Raw genomic sequence first — 20,666 nt, forward strand, 5'->3', positions numbered from 1 at the left:
CGAGTTGGCTGTGGCAAATTGTTATAGAACCCATTTCTCTTGGGTCAGAATTTGTAGAATATTTTTTTAGACTGGGAGACTGGTTTCTTGCTTTGCTGCCAATGTTACTTGATATTAAATTTAAGCGAAGTCTTACTGCCCTCTAATTTTGGCTCTGTGCCTCTAGTGCTTCCCATTAAGTTTGACACCTTTCTCAACCACAGATACTATTTACATACATATCTAACACTTCCTTCCAAGAACTCATTGTAATGTAGATAGGCTCACAAATCCAGTAGTGGCTATGCTCAGCCTTACTTAACATAGAAAGTATGAACACATTAAATCTTATTTTTAAGGAAAAGCTCTAAATTGAACCAGGAAATCTTTCTGCTAATGACATCGCTTTAGATAAAACAGTGAAAATCTCTGCTATGTCATAATAACTGACAAATTGATGATGCCGACAACATAAAGTTTTTCTAAATCACAGTCCATGAAATGCATACCATAAAGTTATTGAGATCCACAGAAGCTCATACAGTAATGAATTGTTAGGTCTCAGTGTCCTACAAAAATGCTTTCATTTTTTAGCAGCAATAAATGTACATGGCTACTCCTCTGGAAACCTGTTAAAAATGGCTGTCAAAATAACATAATGAGTTGAATTTATATTTCTTTGTCCAATAGATAAATGTGAGATGTTGTCATTGAATAAAATAAAAAATGGTATTGATTGTTGACATGGGAATGAGTGAAAGGCTTCACAAAATTCTTCTCAAATATATCATTTTATGTTTTTAATATAATAACATAATTTTTTTAAAGAGTGAAATCTGTTCATCTATCAAGTTATTGTTTTTTTCTTTTCCTTGGTTTCTCTATATGGATTGTGTTGGGGCTTTTTAACTTCATAAGTGTTTTTATATATTTGTTATACTTGTCACTTCATTTCAAGCGTCACATTGGAGAAATGATTGTTAGATTTGTCATTATTATGACAGTTTCTTTAGTTCCCCAGATCCATCTAATGATTTTCTTATCCAGACAAATTACCTGTTGTAAGACAGAAAGCATTTGAGTTGCACAGACCTATTCTTTGTGTAAGAACAATGTCTCTGTTGTAGAGGACCTTGCAGAATTGGTCCAAAAAAAACCAAAACTGAACTTTGTCGTATTCACAAAATCAACATCTTGAGCACTTTTCTCTGTTATATTAGAGTTTTATTGACTAAAATTAGGTATGTTCCAGTCTCTCTACTTTATTATCTTGATATGAGTAAGCTACATGACATTTTCCAGAAAGTTTTAATTATCTCTCTTGATAATTGTCCATATTTCCTGCTGCTGCAAGAGGTCAAGGATCCTGAAAGGCATTATTAGGTTGCCTAACTTTGGCGATCATGCTTCGCAGTTTTATATGAATAATATATATGGGACACTTTACATTGCTCCTATGTCCTTTCTTAATATTTTAGTAAAATTCACAGTATCCAGATTCACTTGGAATCTTAGTTATTCTTATGTTCTTATTATTGTGAAATGATCTAGTTTCATTAAATTTAAAGGTATGCAAATTTTCCATTAATGGCTAATATGATTCACAGTTAAAAACAGTAACATATCTGATCTGGAACAGGAATAGAGTCATTCACCTTATTGCTAAAGCTAATCTATAATTGTTTAAAATTTAGACCTGGTTATGCAGAAGGGGTATTATCTGTTGCCAGTGAATAAAGCTGGATGAACAGCCAAGTCAGAACATTCATTCATTCATTCATTCATTCATTCATTCATTCATTCATTCATTCATTCATTTTATGACCCTTTAATCCCTTTATTTGGAGTGGAATTGGGGTAACTGAATGGAACTGAGTGTTTATGGGCCAGATACCCTATGTAGAATTTGCAGCAGATATTTTCTCTTTGCACCCTGATAGAGAAACATCTGCTGCTGCCTAAGATTGAACTCTCAACCTTCCAGGTGGGAATCAAGCATCTTCACCTCTAGGCCACTGCAGCACTAAATAAAATTTGTTTGTTTGTTTATTTATTAAAATCTTATCCCCCCATCTCCTCTGTAAGGTGACTCTGGGTGACATTTCAAGTCCAATTAAAAGTTGAAATTGAAATGTATATTTCTAACTATATATTTTAGTCTTATTTTTAGGAAAATGAATATAGCAGCCTCTGTTACACAGCTGAGGATAGAATGAAGTTTGTTCACATCTGTACTGTAATGGGAGAGATGGACGAAATGGAGGAGAATGTGCATTCCAATGCAAGTGGCCATACATTTATAGAGCAGTCTGTCTGGGTTTTTCAGATCTATACTTCTGACTCTAGTTGGGATAGTGTATTTGTTGCATTCTGGGTTTTATGATATTCCTCGTGTCTTGATTGATTTGACTGTCAGTGATTTGTAGTACAAATAGCTATATACTTGGAGAATCAGAAGTACTTGATCTTCCTGAAGAATGTTCCATTTTACACCAAATCAGTTGTCACTATGTCTAACCAGTTTCCACTTGGATTGATCCAGGTAACAGCAAATCCAATCGTCCTGGATTTTTTTCACACTTTGGCCAGAACATCTGTAGTGTGCTTAACATGAATTCAGTACTATTTAGAGGGTAACAATTGGCACCTAAAAAAATAGCTGAAGTTTTGGGTTTGTTTAGTAGACATTAACAGAAAGGTGTTGACATTTGCTATCAAGTGATTTGCTGTCTTTGTGAAGATCAGTTCAGCATTGTTCTGGAACATCAGGAAAAGTGTATGTCTTTTGTGAGTATTGGCATATTTAAGTCAGTATCCCATCTTCAGAACAAGACTTGCTCGCCTACTGAAGGGACAAGCTGCAATTGGTGGACTACATTAAATTGCTTGTAATAGTGGCTATTAACAAGCAAATTAATGTAGAAGAATTGTATCATTTAACATGGTTGGGAACATAATTCCTGTACTGCTATTTGTGATTTTACTGTCAGCTTCTCCATTGATTCTGCTTGTCATAAGCCAGCTGTAAAGTACACAAATGGTAATCACATGACCATGGGACACTGCACAGTCGTAAATGCCCACCAGACGCAAAGCACTCAAATCTCAGTCATGTGACCATAGGGATACTGTGTGAAGACTGGTCATAAAGTTACTTTCTAAGTACCATGGTAACTTTGAATGGTCACTAAACAGGACAGTTGTGAAGCTAGAATCTCCTGTATATACAAGGTAATTACAGGTAGACTTCGCTTAACCGCTCATTCAGTGACTGCTCAAACTTAACAGTGTTGCTAAACAAGTGATACTTAACAACCAGTCTTCATCGTTGCAGCCATCACAGTGTCCCTGTGGTTACCCGATTACAATCCAAGCTACTCAGTGACCAGCTCGCAACTCCAACATTACAATGTCCAGCAATGATTCATGATCACCACTGGAGCCTTTACTGCCGGCTTCCATAAAGCAAAGTCAGTGAGGAAGCTGGCAGGAGGTTGCAAATGGTGACCATGTGATTCATACGATTCCCTTAACAATGGCCACCAGAAGTGCTGGAACTGCTGTTGCTAAGTGGCATGGTCAATGGGTTTTATGACCACATTGCTTAGGGACAGAAATTCCAGCTCCAGTTACTGTTGTTAACCAAGGACTACCTGTAAACTGAAAGTTGGCAGCTGTGCATATACATTTCTCAGATAATCTATCTGAATAGATATGTTGATACACAAAACCCCAGTAATACTTTTTTGCATGTCAGAGGAGGAATTCTATTCCCAATCTTTCTTTTTCCTTCTAGAGTTATTTCCAAATGAGACTTATGGGGTCTTATTTAGCTCTACTGAAAAAGAAAAGAAACTAGCTAACAATCTAATTTAGTCGGTGGCCAACTATGGGAATGTCTGTATGGGAAGCAAGAAAGCAGTAATAGATTTTCAACTGTAGTCTTCAGCAACAGATAGTGAGAAATATATGGCTTCTGATGTTGTAATTAATATCTAGTCATCAGGACCAGAAATCCTGATAATCTTATCCTCCATGAATGTCTGACCTCTTTTTAAAGATATTAGTACATCTTTTGGTAGCAAATTCCATATTAAAGTACTGTGTGAAAAAAATACTTCCTTTTATTTGTCCATAAATCTCCCACCATTAAGGATTGTTAGATAACTCCAGAGACAAAGCTTCCTTTCTGGTTTTTTTCCATATATGTGTAATTTTCTACAGCAAAAAGGTCCAGATGTTGTAATCTGTAGACATAGGGGAATTACTTCACTTCACTTTGTTCATGTTTGTTTTCATTTTGGGTAATCCAGCTCTGTAGTAATCTTGTTTTACATTTGTCCCAAATTATTTATAGATATTCCAAGTTTAGTCACACTGTAGATCTGTATAAATGCAGAGTGATATTGACTGCAGGGCTTCATTTTTTTCCCCTCTAATAATTCCATGCATTGCTTTTGGGGGTGATTTACACTGAGGTGTATTTTAGATTTTTTTAAAATATTTTTTATTAAAAGCATTTAAAACTAACACAAACTAATAAAAGAGTAGAAGCAGGAAAGAAAAGTAAAAAAAATGGGAAAGGAAGGGAAGAAGAAAGGATCTCCGGTCCTTTCGTCGCGACCTCAAAACATTTCTTTTCCATCAGGCTGACCTGGACTGACGATAGGGGTTTTAAAAAAAAGAAAATGTTTTTAATATTTTATCACCGGGGCTTGTTAGTTTAATCTTTTTTAAAAAAAAAACATTTGTATTATTGTGTTTTATTGTTGTTAGCCGCCCTGAGTCCTTCGGGAGATAGGGCGGCATATAAGTCCCAATAATAAATAAATAAATAATAAGAAAAGGGAGTGGATTTTTTTGGTAGCAAATAGGTGTACAGCTATGTAATATGTAAGTATTTTTTTTCTGTTATCCAGTCTTTTTTTCTAATCAAAACCTCAAATCATAAGTGCATTTTCTTTCCATTTCATGCAAAAAATCCATAAGGGGTTTCCAGTCAATCATAAATGTAGGTATTGGGTGTTTTTTTTTCTTTGATCAAAGAAGTTACTTTAGCCATCTCCAGACATTCCATCATCTTCACCAGCCATTCCTCTGTTGTAGGTAGTTTTGAATCTTCCCATTTTTGAGTATATGTCTCACTGCAGTTGTCCTACATAAAAGCAAAGTTCCATGACTTTTTTCTTGTTGCTTGTCCATTCCTTCCAAAAGAAAATCTCTGGTTTCAATTGCATTTTAGCTTTTAAAATTGTGCTGCTGCACAATTACATTACATTGACCATTTTATCCAGATCCTTATTACTACCCCATATTCCCTTGCCTGGTAATCACCACCAGTTCAGATACCATCAGGATATATGGGAAAGTCCTTGGGTTGGTTTGGTTTTGTTTTTTGCTATAATGGACATCTCTTGCTTACACTGAGTTGCCATTCCTACTTTAATGCTTATTCCCTAGTTTCAACAGGTAACTTTGAAGGTCTAAGCTACATTTTTTGACTGAATCACTTTAAATCGGTGGGTATCATCAGCAGATTTACCCCGACTGCTTATACTTAACTTCCAGTTATTTATGGCTGTATTAGAGAAGACTGCTGCAAACACCGTGAAGATGATATTTAATTCCTGGCAATCTCTGAGTTTTAGTAGTTCAACACTTTACATTGAAAAAGCATATTTTGATAAATCACCAGTTACATCCTAGAAGCCATGGTCTATTCATTGGGAAATTCAGCTTCAATAGAAGAGCCATTGCTTCTAGTGTTTATAGTATCACTTTGTTAAAAAAAAGTAGAAAGAAGTAAGTTATTCCTATATATGAAGTTGCAATCTGTTCAAACTATCGATTTACAGTACACTCACCAATAGTATTTCTGCAGAGTTTGACTCTGTAAAGAAGCTGTGCTTTCTTTTCCCATCCTTTATTGCATCACTGTATTTTTCCCCCCACTAAACTTCCAGGTGTTTAGTGACAAACACAACAGTCAGTTATAGATATGGGAAGTAAAACATAAGTATTGGGATAGTTAGTATATAAAAATAATTTATTTATTTATTTATTTATTTGATTTGTATACCGCCCTTCTCCCTAAGGACTCAGGGCGGTGAACAGTGACATAAATAATAGAATGTACAAATATAGATATTGAAAACAAATTAAACCCTAATTTAGCCCAAATGTAGAAGATAGTTACCTTAAGATAATAATTACAAAAGAACCCATCAGACCAGACCGGATTGCTTAAACAGATGTGTTTTTAGGTCGCGTCGGAAGGAGCGAAGGTCGGGAGCCATCCGGAGCTCAACCGGTAAACGGTTCCATAGGTCAGGCGCGCCCACAGAGAACGCCCTCCCCCTGGGAGCCACCAGACGGCATTCTCCGAACGGCGGCACCCTGAGGAGGCCCTCTCTGTGGGAGCGCACTGGACGGAGGGACGTTGACGCTGGCAGCAGGTGATTCCTAAGGTACTCCGGACCCATGCCATGTAGGGCTTTGAAAACCATTATCAGCACCTTGAATCTTACCCGGCATCAGCAGGTTATTAATGGAGAAAATAGCAGAAGAGGGAATAGCAGCATCCTTATCATTGTTTGGGGTTCTGCAGCTGTACAAATAGCTTGTCCACCTGGGGAAGGTAAGACAGGAATAATCTATCATCTCCCTTCCCATCCACCCTATAACATGTTATGCTGTCCTTGAGTGAGGCAGTTCCTTTTATCTATGAAAATCTGCCTACAAAACAAAATCGAGAAATTATCACCCAGATCAGGACATGTCATCATTTAGAACGAGGTCCAGCCAGGATGAATAGACTGGGGTTTCCTCCTGTGTGATCACCTCATTTCAAAAACGTTCCTTTTTCCCCTCTCTGTAGCTCAGTAAATGTTGGAGCTGGTTATTTGCATTTTACCAGTTTTGCTACAAATTCAATTCCTAAGCCAATGTCATAGTTATCATAGTCTTTCTCTGTTCATTGCATCTTTTTAAAAGTAAGTTGGGAAATTGTATTTCCTGTTTCATTATTTTATTATTTGTTCCAGAAACTAGGCCCCAAGAAGAATTTATTTGAATATTAAAATTAAGAATGGGTAGGTTAGAATGACTTCATATATGTTTTTCACAGTGAATCAGCTTCATCTCATATGAAGTTTAGGACCGGGGATTCACCCCCAATAAACAAATAACAAACACTCAAATAAATACAGTGCTTAAAAGTTACTTACATAGTAGTCCATGGACCTCTTTCTCCTCCTCCTACTAGAAGTACCAATTGCCTAGAACCGCTAGAAGGAATCTGATATTGTTATGGGAAAATGGTTATTACAGTATTTCTCATGAGAGGGATTGGAACTGAAGTCTCGTGTTGCTCTCAAAAAGATGAAAAAGAAATAACTCTTTCTTTGCAAGGTATGAAACTGGCAAGACAGGAACCAAAGGTTTCCAGGCCAGAGAAAACCAGATTATCAGCTAAAATCAAGAGCTTTTCAAGGTTCTAAAGAGATCAGCCAAATATCAGTTGGTATGGAAATGTGGAAATAAAAAGCCTAAAATTGAAACTCTGGAGCACAACCTTATGTGTAAAGCATTGGCTTCTGTATTCTGCGGTGTGCATATGGTTTTATTATTGTCAGGTAGTTTCTATGAGAAAATAAGTGTCTGGACAAGCCAGATTCACAACTGCATTCTCAGGCAGTGTCCGTTTTGTCCTTACAAGGACCATGCAACAAAAATCCATGTTATGTTTATCGTGCAAATGGGGAACCAAGTATAACTCTCCAAGTATATGTGAGACAAAAACACCTGAACTTTCTGAAATTAGTGTAGTGCATTGTTAAGGTGAGAAAAACAGAACTTTAAAACTGACATTTCAGCAAGTGGGCATTATCTGTTGCCCTAACTATCTTCTTCAAGAATCACTGGCTAAAACTGAGCCTATACCTTTACTCCAGAACATATTACACCTGCCCAGAATGTTCCTAGCTGATTTGTATACCAAAACATATGTAGCTCAGTCAAACGTCTTGATACCTGTGATTCCTTCAGAAGTTGTGGTTCTGAAGAAGTTCCTTCATAGCTGTGATTGCCTCCCGAAGTTGTGGGTGCTCCATCACTGGAGGCTTTTAGGAAGAGTCTGGACAGCTACCTGTCTGAAATAGTATAGGGTCTCCTCCTTAAGCAGTGGGTTGGACCACTAGGAAGACCTCCAAGGTCCCTTCCAACTCTGTTCTGTTATTCTTACTCCTTTCATTCTGTGTCTGCACCAGTTTTTAGTAATCAGGAACATAACAGAGAAGTTATACTGACAGGGTAGCAGGTTTACATCATATACCTCTGGTCACAAGCAAGCTGTCCACACTTCTCAATTCTTGCTGATCCATAGTTTACTATGATAGTTCAGAAATATAATTTGTATTATAGGGCTTCTTTTGTTTCTGTTTTCTTTTTAGTCTCTTCCCCCACAGTTGGCAAGCCCTACAAATGCAACTATTGTGGTCGCAGCTACAAGCAGCAAAGCACGTTGGAAGAGCACAAGGAACGCTGTCACAACTACCTGCAAAGTCTTAACACTGAACCACAGTTGCTGGCTGGCCAGCAAGGTAAGCCTGCTGCTAGGCTGGAACAGAGACCCATTGGTTATTATCTACTAAGGATTGTCTACATTTGGAAAATGTTGCCAGTGTTAAAAAAAATGGGAGGATCATTGAGGATGGCACAGGCTACCTATAGCTCAATCTTCCCACACTGAGGTTTACCTAGTGGGTTGAGTTATGGCTGCTCCTATGCCCAGGTATAAATAGCTATCAGTACAGTTGACTGAGAATGATTGCTAAATGAGGCAGTCATTAAACAAGGGCGACTTGATTGTTGATCGTGAATTTTGGAATTTGGAAGCCTATCACATCTGGAAACTATCAGTTTGAAAATAACTGGTCCCAGTTGGTACAGAACCCCTTTTCCAAATGCCTTTTATAATCACGGTAGCTTCATTAATTTATAAATCAGGACTAAGGTTCTCATTTCTAGGACAGATGGAAACTAGCTTTAGTGGCCAAACATGCAGGATGGGAGACAGGAGGGGTGCTAGTACCTAAACACCATGAAGCAGGAGAACAGAAGCTAAATGGAATAATTGTAGACGTAGACAACAGGCTCTAATAGGGTTGATTCAAGTTAGCACTGGCTGCAAGTTGTAACCTTATCTGTTTTGCTGTGAGATTTTTTTTCCCTCCAATAAATTAATTATCAGTATAATTCATTTATGGCTTTCATAATCTTGCACAGATAGTTTTAAAAAGGAAGATAGGGTAGAATTAATATGGACAACCCAAAATGAAACCAATTTTGTTTTATTACCAGGTGACGAGATGCGAGACTTGGAAATGGTGCCGGACTCCATGCTTCATTCCTCAGCAGATCGGCCAACCTTTATTGACCGACTAACAAACAGCATCACCAAACGAAAACGCTCCACACCTCAGAAATTTGTAGGTAAGGTGCATCTCAAGCATTTCTAGAAAAAGGGCTGGGGTTCTTGTGAGCCAAGACTTGTTGGATTACAATACATGATGTTTTAGAGTTTAGAGTTTAGAGTTTTATTTGATTTATATACCGCCCTTCTCCTTGGTAGGGACTCAGGGCGGTTCACAGGGCATATATAAAAAAGACGATACAAAAATTAAAAAAGATTAAACCCATGCCCAATTAAAACAGTAATACAAATTTAAAAACAATTAAAAACCCATAATCCCCCATCAGGCCAGACCAGCTATTTCAAACAGGTGGGTCTTCAGGCCCCGACGGAAAGTTCGGAGGTCTGGTGCCATCCGGAGCTCCACCGGCAGTTGGTTCCATAATGCCGGAGCGCCCACAGAGAAGGCCCTCCCCCTGGGGGCCACCAGTCGGCATTCCCTGACTGGCGGCACCCTGAGGAGGCCCTCTCTGTGGGAACGCACAGGGCGGAGGGGAATCGATGCCGGCAGCAGGTGGTCCCTGAGGTATCCCGGACCCATGCCATGTAGGGACTTAAAGATCGTAACCAACACCTTGAACCTCACCCGAAAGACAACTGGTAACCAATGCAGCTCGCGGAGCAAAGGTGTAACATGGGAGTACCGGGAAACTCCCAAGACAACTCTCGCGGCCGCATTCTGTACCAGTTGGAGCCTCCGAGTGGTCTTCAAGGGAAGCCCCATGTAGAGAGCATTACAGTAGTCAAGGCGAGAGGTCACGAGCGCATGAGTGACCGTACACAGGGCATCCCGGTTCAGATAGGGCCGCAACTGGCGCACCAGGCGAACCTGGGCGAAAGCCCCCCTAGTCACGGCCACTATATGATCTTCCAGGGTAAGCCGTGAATCTAGGAGGACTCCCAAGTTGCGAGCCCTATCCACGGGGGGTAAGAGCTCACCCCCCATAGAAAGAGATGGAACATTTTGAATGTCCCGGGATGCCGGAATGCACAGCCACTCAGTCTTGTCAGGGTTGAGCTGAAGTCTGTTCCTCCCCATCCAGACCCGAACCGCCTCCAGGCAACGGGACATCACGGCGAGGGCATCACTGGGGTGGTTTGGGGTCGAAAAGAAAAGTTGGGTATCATCGGCATACTGATGATACCCAACTCCAAAACCACGAATGATCTCACCCAGCGGTTTCATATAGATGTTGAACAGGAGAGGCGAGAGAACCGACCCCTGAGGAACTCCACAAACGAGAGACCTAGGGGCCGATCTCTGCCCCCCTGCCAACACCGACTGCGAGCGTCCCAGGAGATAGGAGGAGAACCACTGAAGAACTGTGCCTCCCACTCCCAATCCCCTGAGACGCCGCAGCAAGATACCATGGTCGATGGTATCGAAAGCCGCTGAGAGGTCTAATAGGACTAGGACAGAGGAATATCCCCTATCCCGCGCCCTCCAGAGATCATTCACCAGAGCGACCAATGCCGTCTCCGTGCTGTACCCGGGCCTGAAACCCGATTGGTAGGGGTCCAGATAATCCGCTTCATCCAGGACCAGAGGGAGCTGATGCGCCACCACACTCTCAACAACCTTCGCAAGAAAGCGAAGGTTGGAGACTGGACGAAACTTGTTCAAAACAGCTGGGTCCAGGGCAGGCTTCTTGAGGAGAGGTCTCACCACCGCCTCCTTCAAGACGGTGGGGAAATAACCCTCACTCAAAGAAGCAGATATAACCGCCTGGAGCCAGCCTCGTGTCCTCTCCCTAGCTGCATAAACCAGCCAGGAAGGGCACGGGTCCAACAAACATGTGGAGGAGCTCAGCCTCCCCATAATCCTGTCCACTTCATCAGGGGTCACAGAATCAAACTCTTCCCAGATAACATTGACAAGACCGCCCGTGTCCTGATCGCCTGACTCTGCCCAGCTGGAGTCCAAACCGGTCCGAATCCGAGCGATTTTATCCGACAGATGTTGACTAAATTCCTCGGCACGACCCTGCAAGGGATCCTCCCTCACCTCCTGATTAAGAAGTGAGCGAGTCACCCTAAACAAGGCGGCCGGGCGATTATCTGCGGACGCGATGAGGGTGGAGAAGTAATTACACCTCGCCACCCTCATCGCTGCGAGATAAGACCTAATATAGGTTCTTAACCGCAACCGGTCGGGTTCGGATCGGCTAGACCTCCAGCAGCTCTCTAGGCCCCGTTTCCGACGCTTCATCTCCCGGAGCTCCGCGGAAAACCATGGAGCTCGCTGGGATCTGCGCCGGGTCAGGGGCCGCAAGGGTACAACCCGGTCAAGTGCCTCAGTGGCTGCCCTTTCCCAGGCTTCCACTAAGGCATCAGCCGAGCTGTGAGCAGTGGAGGCAGGTGGGGACCCCAGCGCCGCTTGGAATCTATCAGGATCCATTAAGCGTCTGGGGCGGTACCATCTAATTGGCTCCGTACCCCCACGGCGGGGGGTGGCAAAACGGAAGACCAGCCGCAGGAGATGATGATCGGTCCATGACAGGGGCATAATAAATGGAGAGCCCCCACCTAGATCATCCAACCACCGTCTAGATAAAAAAATCAGGTCAAGGGTGTGGCCTCCCTCATGAGTTGGCTCTGAAATTACTTGCGTCAGGTCCATGGCCGCCATGGAAGCCATGAACTCCCGAGCTAGCTCAGATGAACCTCCCAGGGATGGTAGATTGAAGTCTCCCAAAACTATAAGATTGGGAAACTCAACCACCAAACCCGAGAGGATATCGAGCAGCTCGGGCAGGGCTGCCGCTGTGCGACTAGGCGAAATGTACACCAGCAGCAAGCCCAACTGCGCCCCAGGACCAAATCTCATAAAGAGAGACTCACACCCGACTATCTGAAGAACGGTGGTCTCCCGCGGACATAAGGTCTCCCTAATAGTAACCGCCACTCCCCCACCCCTACCTTGAGCTCGTGGCCGATGTAGCACCCGGAAGCCTGGTGGGCAGAGGTCAACCAAAGGGACCCCACCCTCTGGGCCCAACCAAGTCTCCGTGATGCAAGCCAGGTCCGCATGCTCACCCTCAACTAAATCCCTAACGAGGGGAGCTTTATTAACCACGGACCTGGCATTCAGGTACACCAGCCGGAGCTCAGGAGGCTGCACATCCTCGCTCCCGGCACCTCGGGGAAAAACCAGAGGGTCGGAGCGCCTCACCGCTTGTAGACAGCGGAGACGGCCCTCCCGGTAACGATATGGCCCCCTGTCTATCCGCCTGCTGCCTTTCCCCGTCGTGGGAATTGGTAATCCCACGACCCGCTCATGAGCCCCAGATGTAACCACAACCCCCTCCCCCCGAACGCCGTCAGACCCAGGCCTGGCCTGCAACACAGTTGTTTGGCTACCCCCCACCGCCAGACAACCACTACCCCCCACCCCCCTCCCCAACCCCCTAAAAAATTTGACTAAAAAATTAACCAGGGGCCTCTTATTAAATTTATATCGAGAACCCCTGGCCTTACCCGGCCATCTCTCAGGGTCCCAACAATTGGGTGTCTTGGGTGCTTCTCCCTTTACTAAAGAAGTCCCATCTGTAGGTTGTTATAATGTTGCTTTCTATCAGCATTATTTCTCTTAGTCTCATCATAGGTTTACCATCTGATACTAGAATTTGTAATCTGACCTCTTTTCTCCTATGCATTAGGAGAGAAGCAGATGCGGTATAGCCTCTCCGATATGGCATATGATGTCAACTCCAGCTTTGAGAAGGACGTGGAGATGGTGGCTGCCCACCATCCCATGGACGCTAGCTTTGGCAGTTCATTGTCATTCATGGGAGCAGAACACTTGCGCCCCCTCAGACTCCCACCCACAAACTGCATCTCTGAGATCACACCTGTCATCAGCTCTGTCTACACTCAAATCCAGCCCCTCCCAGGCAGGCTAGAAATTGCAAGTGGTCGGGAAGCTGCCGAAGGGCATGAGGACCTTTCTGATGGAACACAGATTGTGTATCGGGCATCACGGGAGCCAAGCATGGTATCACCTAGCAATGGTTGCCAGGATTCCACAGACACTGAGAGCATCCATGAGGAGAGAGGCTCACACCAGCCACTGCTGTCCAGCATTGGGAATTGCAGCAGCAGCCGGCAGAGTCCAGCCTATGCCAAAGAGGACCCCAAATTGCAGGAGGGCATCATTCCCACCACTACTCGGTCAACTCCCAGTTCAGCCAAAGAAGCCCTGCGTGTGGTGAATGATGAAGGGGAACAGGTAAAAGCCTTCAAATGTGAGCACTGCCGGATCTTATTCCTGGACCACGTCATGTTCACCATCCATATGGGCTGCCATGGCTTCAGAGACCCTTTTGAATGCAACATCTGTGGCTATCACAGCCAAGACCGGTACGAGTTCTCTTCCCACATAGTGCGAGGGGAACATAAAGTAGGCTAATCTTATTCTGTCCCCTTGTTCATCTCTCCCCATCACTAGTGCTCTATCCTAGTTGGGCGTGGAACTGTTCATTTCTTTTGTACTCCTTTGCACTGACTTTGGCTAAAAAAGAGAAACGTTTAAAAAAAAAAAGAAAAAAAAAGAACCCTAATTTAAAAAAAAAATATCCAATGAACTTGAGCCGGGGAGGAGCTCATAACATTTTGCCTTTCTCTATGGTGTGTTATTTAAAAGTTGATAATTAATTTTAAATTTTTTTTTGTTTTTCTCTCACATTTGTAGTTATTTATTAATTCCTTCCTTCCTTCCTTCCTCTAAATAGACTTTTCACTCATTTCACCTGGAATGTGTCCTCTTTTGAGGAGCAAGTAAGGGCTGGCACACAGACCAGCAGCAAGCTTGACTCTTAAGGTTAAGGTCTCTTCTTCCATTTGGACATTTTTTTGGTTTTAGTTCCCATATTTCTGTTAAGCTACCGTGTTAGGTATTAAGAACCTCAGATCAGGTGCTAAACACATTATAGAGCTTCCCCCTTTTAAGGGGCTAGGAAAGCCACGGCCTGAGGTATATTACTGCTCAGATGAACCGTATATATCTTCTCTTTATGGGTGGCTGTGAAATGGAGCGTTATAAAAGTATCGTGCTAGGAACGCTAAGGTCCCAGAACTTAATACCTCTGTGCATCTACTTAGCTTTGAACTGACTCGTATTATTTCCTCTATTGGGGCCCGGAAGGTATAGTGAATTTTGCATCTGGTGTTGATGAAGGAGCTACAGTGTTTCAAGGAAGTTGATAAGCACTTTGCATAGGAAGAATGCGGCCTTTCCACACTGAACCGAGAACCAGCATTGGGGAAACACGTGCTGTTTCCGGGATGCAGTGAAGGAATCTTAACATCTGGTTGAAATCTGTGATGCTTCTAAAGAGTCTGGGGTGTCTTGTCTTCTCTCCAGATAGGTTGTCTGAGCTAATTTTCTTTGCGCTTCCGTGGTTAGCACTTAAAGAATGACGATTGCTAAAAGACTGTAGAAACAGGGTAGGCAAAATGTAACTTTTACAATGCCCATCATGTCTCAGTACCATCTGAGCTGGCTAGGATTAATGGGAGTTGGAGTACAGCCACATTTGGAGACTCAAAGATTGCCAGTCCAAGCTTTGGAAGAGGTAAGCCTCCTAGGTGAGTGAATGTCTTTAACTTTTCTCTCCCGATGTGCAGGTTCTTTAGACATCATTAATGAGCCTGGCTTTGCTGAGTAGGAATTGATTTGTAAGATGGAGGTATTTTCATTGGGAGGTAAGAATGATGCTAGCAATGATTGCTGGAGTCAGCTTAGGAATTTCTTTACATCTACTAGAGCCAAAGGAATGAGGAGTAAACTGCCAGTGTCTCTGTTCCAGTGCCTAACTTACACCTCTTCATTCAGATTCCCAGCATCAATTATTGCTGAGCAGTTGGAACTGGACTTAGTTTCCAGGTGAAGTTTAGCTGTCCTTGTTTGTGTCAGTCAGTTCTAAGCCTTATGGATCTGTGTCCAGAAAGCGTGAGCAAGATCTGAGAGTAGCAGCCTTGTGGTGAAAGTTCTCTATATCCATGGAATAGATCACACTGCTCATCCCAAACTTAGGGGACCTAAGGTTTGCAGTGAGAGTTTCAGTTTTCTTACAGAGAAATCTTTTTTTCAGATCAAAGGCAACAACCTCTAAACTGATTTTGCTGAAAAAGCAAAATAAATAAATAGTGACAAGTCCTGTTTGTTCACAGGTACATGGCCCAGGGTATCAGAGGGGATCATTAGATTTCTGCAGCAAGGGCCCTGCAAGAACACTTTATTATGTGTACTTTTGTGTCTTAAAATCTTTGATCATCATCAAGGGCAAAAAAACCTCCATTCTATAATTGGTTGCAGATTGCTGCTGATAATAGGCTGTAGGCAAGAGATAAAACACCACTTGTCGGTATTATGCAGTCATTTCCACCTCCCCAGTCTGAGTGGAAATCTTGTTGATAATTGTTTTTTTTAAGAGGGTAATCACCAAATTAGAAGGGTTATATGCTAAGCCAATAAAACTTGAAGCTTACCTTTTTCCGGAGCTTGCTCCATCTTTATCCGTTGGAAACAACTGACGGAAAGGGGTATATGATTAAAATAGTCTCTCTAGTCTTAGCTGGGCAGTGGATGTGACAAAAAGGGGAGTGCTTTTGGTTTAGAGATAAATCCCTTATTGCATTTACTCAGCAGCAGCCCAGGGAATTGCTTCCTTGCAGGATAAACCAAAGGCAGTTCTTTTTCTACTTAAAAAGCAAACCTCAAGCTGCAACATTTTGTTCATTTCCCTTCTTTATTGCTTTTGTAATGTGAAATACAGAGCTGAGCTTTTAAAAAAAAAATAAACAAACAGGCCAGGCCAGTTTGTCTAACTGGAAAAGCCTGATTGAATGAGATGTTTTGGAGAATTGGCCAAGGAGATGGGAGTGGAACTTTTCTTTAAATACAGTACCCTGATCCCACTGTTCTGCCGTATTTAAAAATGTTGACCTTTTCTGGTACAATATCACTTTCCCCCTTCAGCTTTCTCTTTCTCACATTCAGCATAGGAATGGCATCTTAGAGGCTTGGGAGGCATTTTGAGCTGGTCCCAGCAAAGTATATATTAACTTCAGCAGGAGAAGTGAACTATACAATTTTTGTCATTCTGATTATACTGTGCAGTACAAATAAAACATGGTGAGACACTCTGCCAAATTGTTAAGGGAGCCTGAAAGTCCAGTTCCTATGGGGTATTTTTCCTATTAGAATCATACTTCTGGCTCCTTTAGTTCTACTGGCCCTAAGGTCAAGGATTTTTTTTCCCTCCTATTGATGTGCTCATGTCTTCTATTGATGTACATTTAAAGTAATTCAGCATTTTTTGTGACTGTTAAATTAAATAGTTATTTCATGTGACATAGTTTTCCCTGTAATAATTTCCATGATTTCAGTGCTCATTAGAATCTTGTGTGTGAATGAAATCCTAGAGGGAATTATGGGAGCTCTCCTTTGAATGGGGAAAAAAAGTCACCAGAACCAGCTTTTTTACACCTTGTAATTTGAATGTTTAATATAATCTTGCTCTGAATGGTGAGATTCCTTCACCACTTACTTTAAAACCATGAAGACTTTTTTAAAAAAATTTAACACAGTTTGATAAGATTATAATTGCATTGAATTCAGGTGTTACTCATAGTATTTGAGCTGTGCTCCAAAATATCAGAGAGAACATATCTTTAGGGTTTTTTCATAATTACTGTTAACATTCTGGGCAAACTTATGAGAAGTTCTGTAAAAGCAAAACATTGGACATCAAAGACATATTTATTGGATATAGTAAAACCTCTAAGCTGATTTCCAATATTCCCAACAACCCACGCCTCCACTGTATTTATTGCCCATTTTGTGAGTGTGGAGATGTATGGGTGTGGGTGTCATAGATACATATGCACACCACACACACATTTGCACTTCTTTCAGAGCAAGTTATCAAAATATTTGTCCTTGGGAAAGAATTGAGCTACTCAAATAATTGTCTTAAGAATTTTAGATTCCTCTGGTGATAACTTTTTCCGTAAAAAAATTAATTCTGGCAGTAGGGTATAGCCTGTTCATGTAACTGTGCATCTGAAGAAAGTCCAGATGTTTATCATCCAGGTGCTTAGTGTCACAATGGAAGTAGACCTCTGAAAAAGGGAAGGTGCAGATAGGCCTATATAATAATAATAATAATAATAATAAAGAGAGCAGTCCCTAAACTCAGTTGTATGCATGTATCTTTTCTCATGTGAATCTAGATCTAAATAGGGCATGTATAGTAACTCCCCAGTTATATAGATAGCATTTATCCCTGGTGAGATCAGACAAATAGCACTTCTCTCTAGGTACTTGAGATTCCTGGGCTTCTGGTATGGTATATGTACTCCAGAGGACCGGGATAAAATCCATTTACTTTAGCTGGAGAGCATTATATTGTCTTTAATGAAAAGCAAACATACACACATGAATTAGTAGTTACAAAGTCCTATAACCAAATTCCAAAAATATCCAGTTCTGCAGAGAATGGATGTCAACTAATTATGTAATCAATATTTTAAGCAAAACTGGAAATCAAACAGCAAGGTTTATATTTGTTTACTTTCCACATACTGAACTGAATGTGCTGTATGATGCAAGATAAATACTTTTTCAACAGATAGAAAATTAAATTTGGGTTAAAGGTACTAGGAGTGTGACTTTTACTGAGATGTCTCCTTGATGTCTGAACTTTATTATCAGTGCCCTGATATTTTCCATGTGAGATGCGAATTACTTCTAATTTCAATAGACAAAATTATGGAAAGATATCTTTGTTCCCCCAACGCGGACTAAATTTTCTGTCAAAGCAATGTAAAACATATTGAACAACTGACCAGATATGCTTTCCATCTGAAGATATTTGTCAATTGGAGAAAGCATTTATTGGCTTCTTGGAAGATGGCACTGAGAAGAAAATACACTTATGAAGTTTTCTTTATTTATGTACTGATCCTGAAATAGGTATGAAACTTTGACAAGAAAGAAAGAAAAGCTTAGATAGTTGGAAACTGACTTCTTGAAAGCCAAAGATGGCCCTTGGGTGCTTGGCCTCACTTCATTGCCACACTGATAAAGCACCTAAAGTGTCATTTTTACTGGGTTTTTAAAAATCTATCCTTTGTGCCTCCATACAAAGTCCACATTCGGAATTGCTCTGCTTCCCGTTTCTCGTGGGAATAGGATCACTCTATGCAGGAGCCAATTATTTTTGTTTAAGGGGAAATATTAAGACAGTTCTAGATCTAAATGAAGATGTCCAGGACATCATTTGTGAACTCTGTCTACTGCACTGTGGAATGGTACTAATCTTTCTCTGCCCTGCTTCAGGGAACAAGAATCCTGCTTCGGACTTTACATATTACCTCCTGATTGCCCCCTTTTGTGAAAACAGGTTTGTTTTTAGAGAAACAAAGCTCTGAAATTTCTAAGAAATCAGTGTTCCTTTTTATTTTTTTTGCTTTCACCTGTACGAAGAGCCTAAAAAACAAATGTAGGAATTTTGTAAAACTCCAGGTCTCTTTAACTTGTGTAAATATATATATTTTTTAACCAGATGTATGAAGAACAAAAAAGATGTGCAATATCCCCAACCCGCTACAATATTCTTCACTTGTTTCTAACAAGCTTTCATTTGTATATTGTTATTGGGTTTGCTGGTGTGGCGCTCTTCCCCCCCCTTTTTTTTTGGTGGGGTTAAACTTGCTTTTAAATAAAAGAAAAACCTCTTACTGCAAAAGCTTTTTTGTATTTGTAATATATTGTAAGTACATATTTGTGTAATGGAGATTATACTACTGTTAAGTTTTGTACTGTACTGGCTGAAGGTCTGTTATAAATAAACATGAGTAATTTAACAGTCTGGTTCCTGGCTGTCCTTAACTAATATTATTAATACTTGGGCTGGCTCTTCACTTTTAGATCAACATCCTAATTCAGTGCCATGTTAATACCTTGCACAGGCTCAGTGGCGTAGCGTGGGGGGTGCAGGGGGGGCCGGCCGCACCGGGCGCAACATCTGGGGGGGGCGCATTAGATGCATTTTACTTTAATTACATCAGTATTTTCATAACAAACAATACATGTGCTTAGGGGGTAAGGGTTTCTTTAACTAATCTAGTGGAAGAGACTCGAGTGCTAAAATCCACGGGTTAGGGGGCGCAAATTACTTGCCTTGCCCCGGGTGCTGACAACCCACGCTACGCCACTGCACAGGCTCCCTCGTTCCTGCCAAGAGGTGAGCAGAAGAGCAAATCAGAAGGAAATTTGCTGTGATTCTCTTGCTTGTAAAGAAATCAACAGCGTAGCCTTTAAAGAAGGCAGCCTTTTTGCTTGGGAAGAGTAAGCTGAATGCTAAACATCTACCGTATATATCCAAGGACTGACTGTTTTCCATGGCTGCGTGGAAACAAAGATAAAATATAAATCAAGGGTGGTCAGTCTCTTTTGGCAAGAACACCATCTTGCTCACCTGACCAGCTGTTGGTCTACAGAATGCTTTCTGGTAATATCCCCAGAAGGCAAAACCAACGCTGCCCTTTTTTCCCCCCTTGTGCCTTAGGAAGAAGGGGAGTAGGAGGTGAACTGCTTCCAATGTGACTTTTAAAAATGATTTAGGGAATTTGGTGGAGAGATCTGAGGGAGGACATGGCTATGATTAGCCTCCCAGAGACTTTTCCATGCTTGTTCTCATCCTTTTTTTTTAATTCTACATTCCAGAAAATAAGCTATTTTGCCATTAGACTTATACAGCATGATTTTGAATGCACTGGAGAACTGTATGAAGGCTATACCCCCACCCCCAGGAATAAAGATGAACCCTAAACACCTGGCTGGGCCCGGAGGGTGGTGGTCCCAGGGGGTCATCGAGCATGGCACCAGCCTAGACCGCAGTCCGGGGAGGGAGTGTGGCTACTGTTATCAGATAATCTCTGGCAGCCTCCAGGGGCATGGCCCCACAGGTCTCTGGCGGTGAGACCCTTTTTCTTAGGTTGGTCTCAAGGGATCAAGTAGGACTGCTGCTCCTGTACCAGCCTCCCTGCTGCGTGGCAGCTTCCCTGCCTATGCTCCTGGACCTCACCGCAGGACTGGCAATGAAGGTCCCCAGGCTTATAGGTCTGGGGGACTTTAACCTGCCATCACTGGGCATGGGGTCGGAGGTAGCCCAGGATTTCATGGAAACCATGACTTCCATGGGCCTGT

At 41.9% G+C, this 20,666-nt stretch overlaps 1 protein-coding gene across 3 annotated transcripts in view; it reads left to right on the top strand.

The window, feature by feature from the left end:
• Positions 1–19,315, top strand: part of IKZF4 (IKAROS family zinc finger 4) — a 79,316-nt gene extending 60,001 nt beyond the window's left edge. For 2 of the 3 annotated variants that reach the window (XM_081318292.1, XM_081318293.1), the window contains exons 6-8: positions 8,430–8,579; positions 9,340–9,471; positions 13,111–19,315. In XM_081318292.1, the coding sequence (XP_081174418.1) occupies positions 8,430–8,579; positions 9,340–9,471; positions 13,111–13,859 (1,031 nt within the window). In that variant the 3' untranslated portion in view covers positions 13,860–19,315. The remainder of the gene's footprint in view (positions 1–8,429; positions 8,580–9,339; positions 9,472–13,110) is intronic. The other variant, XR_014025201.1, reaches the window with a different exon arrangement.
• Positions 19,316–20,666: the final 1,351 nt, after the last annotated feature.

The sequence above is a fragment of the Vipera berus genome (genome assembly GCF_964194415.1).
Source record: "Vipera berus genome assembly, chromosome: 2".
Classification (NCBI taxonomy): domain Eukaryota; kingdom Metazoa; phylum Chordata; class Lepidosauria; order Squamata; family Viperidae; genus Vipera; species Vipera berus.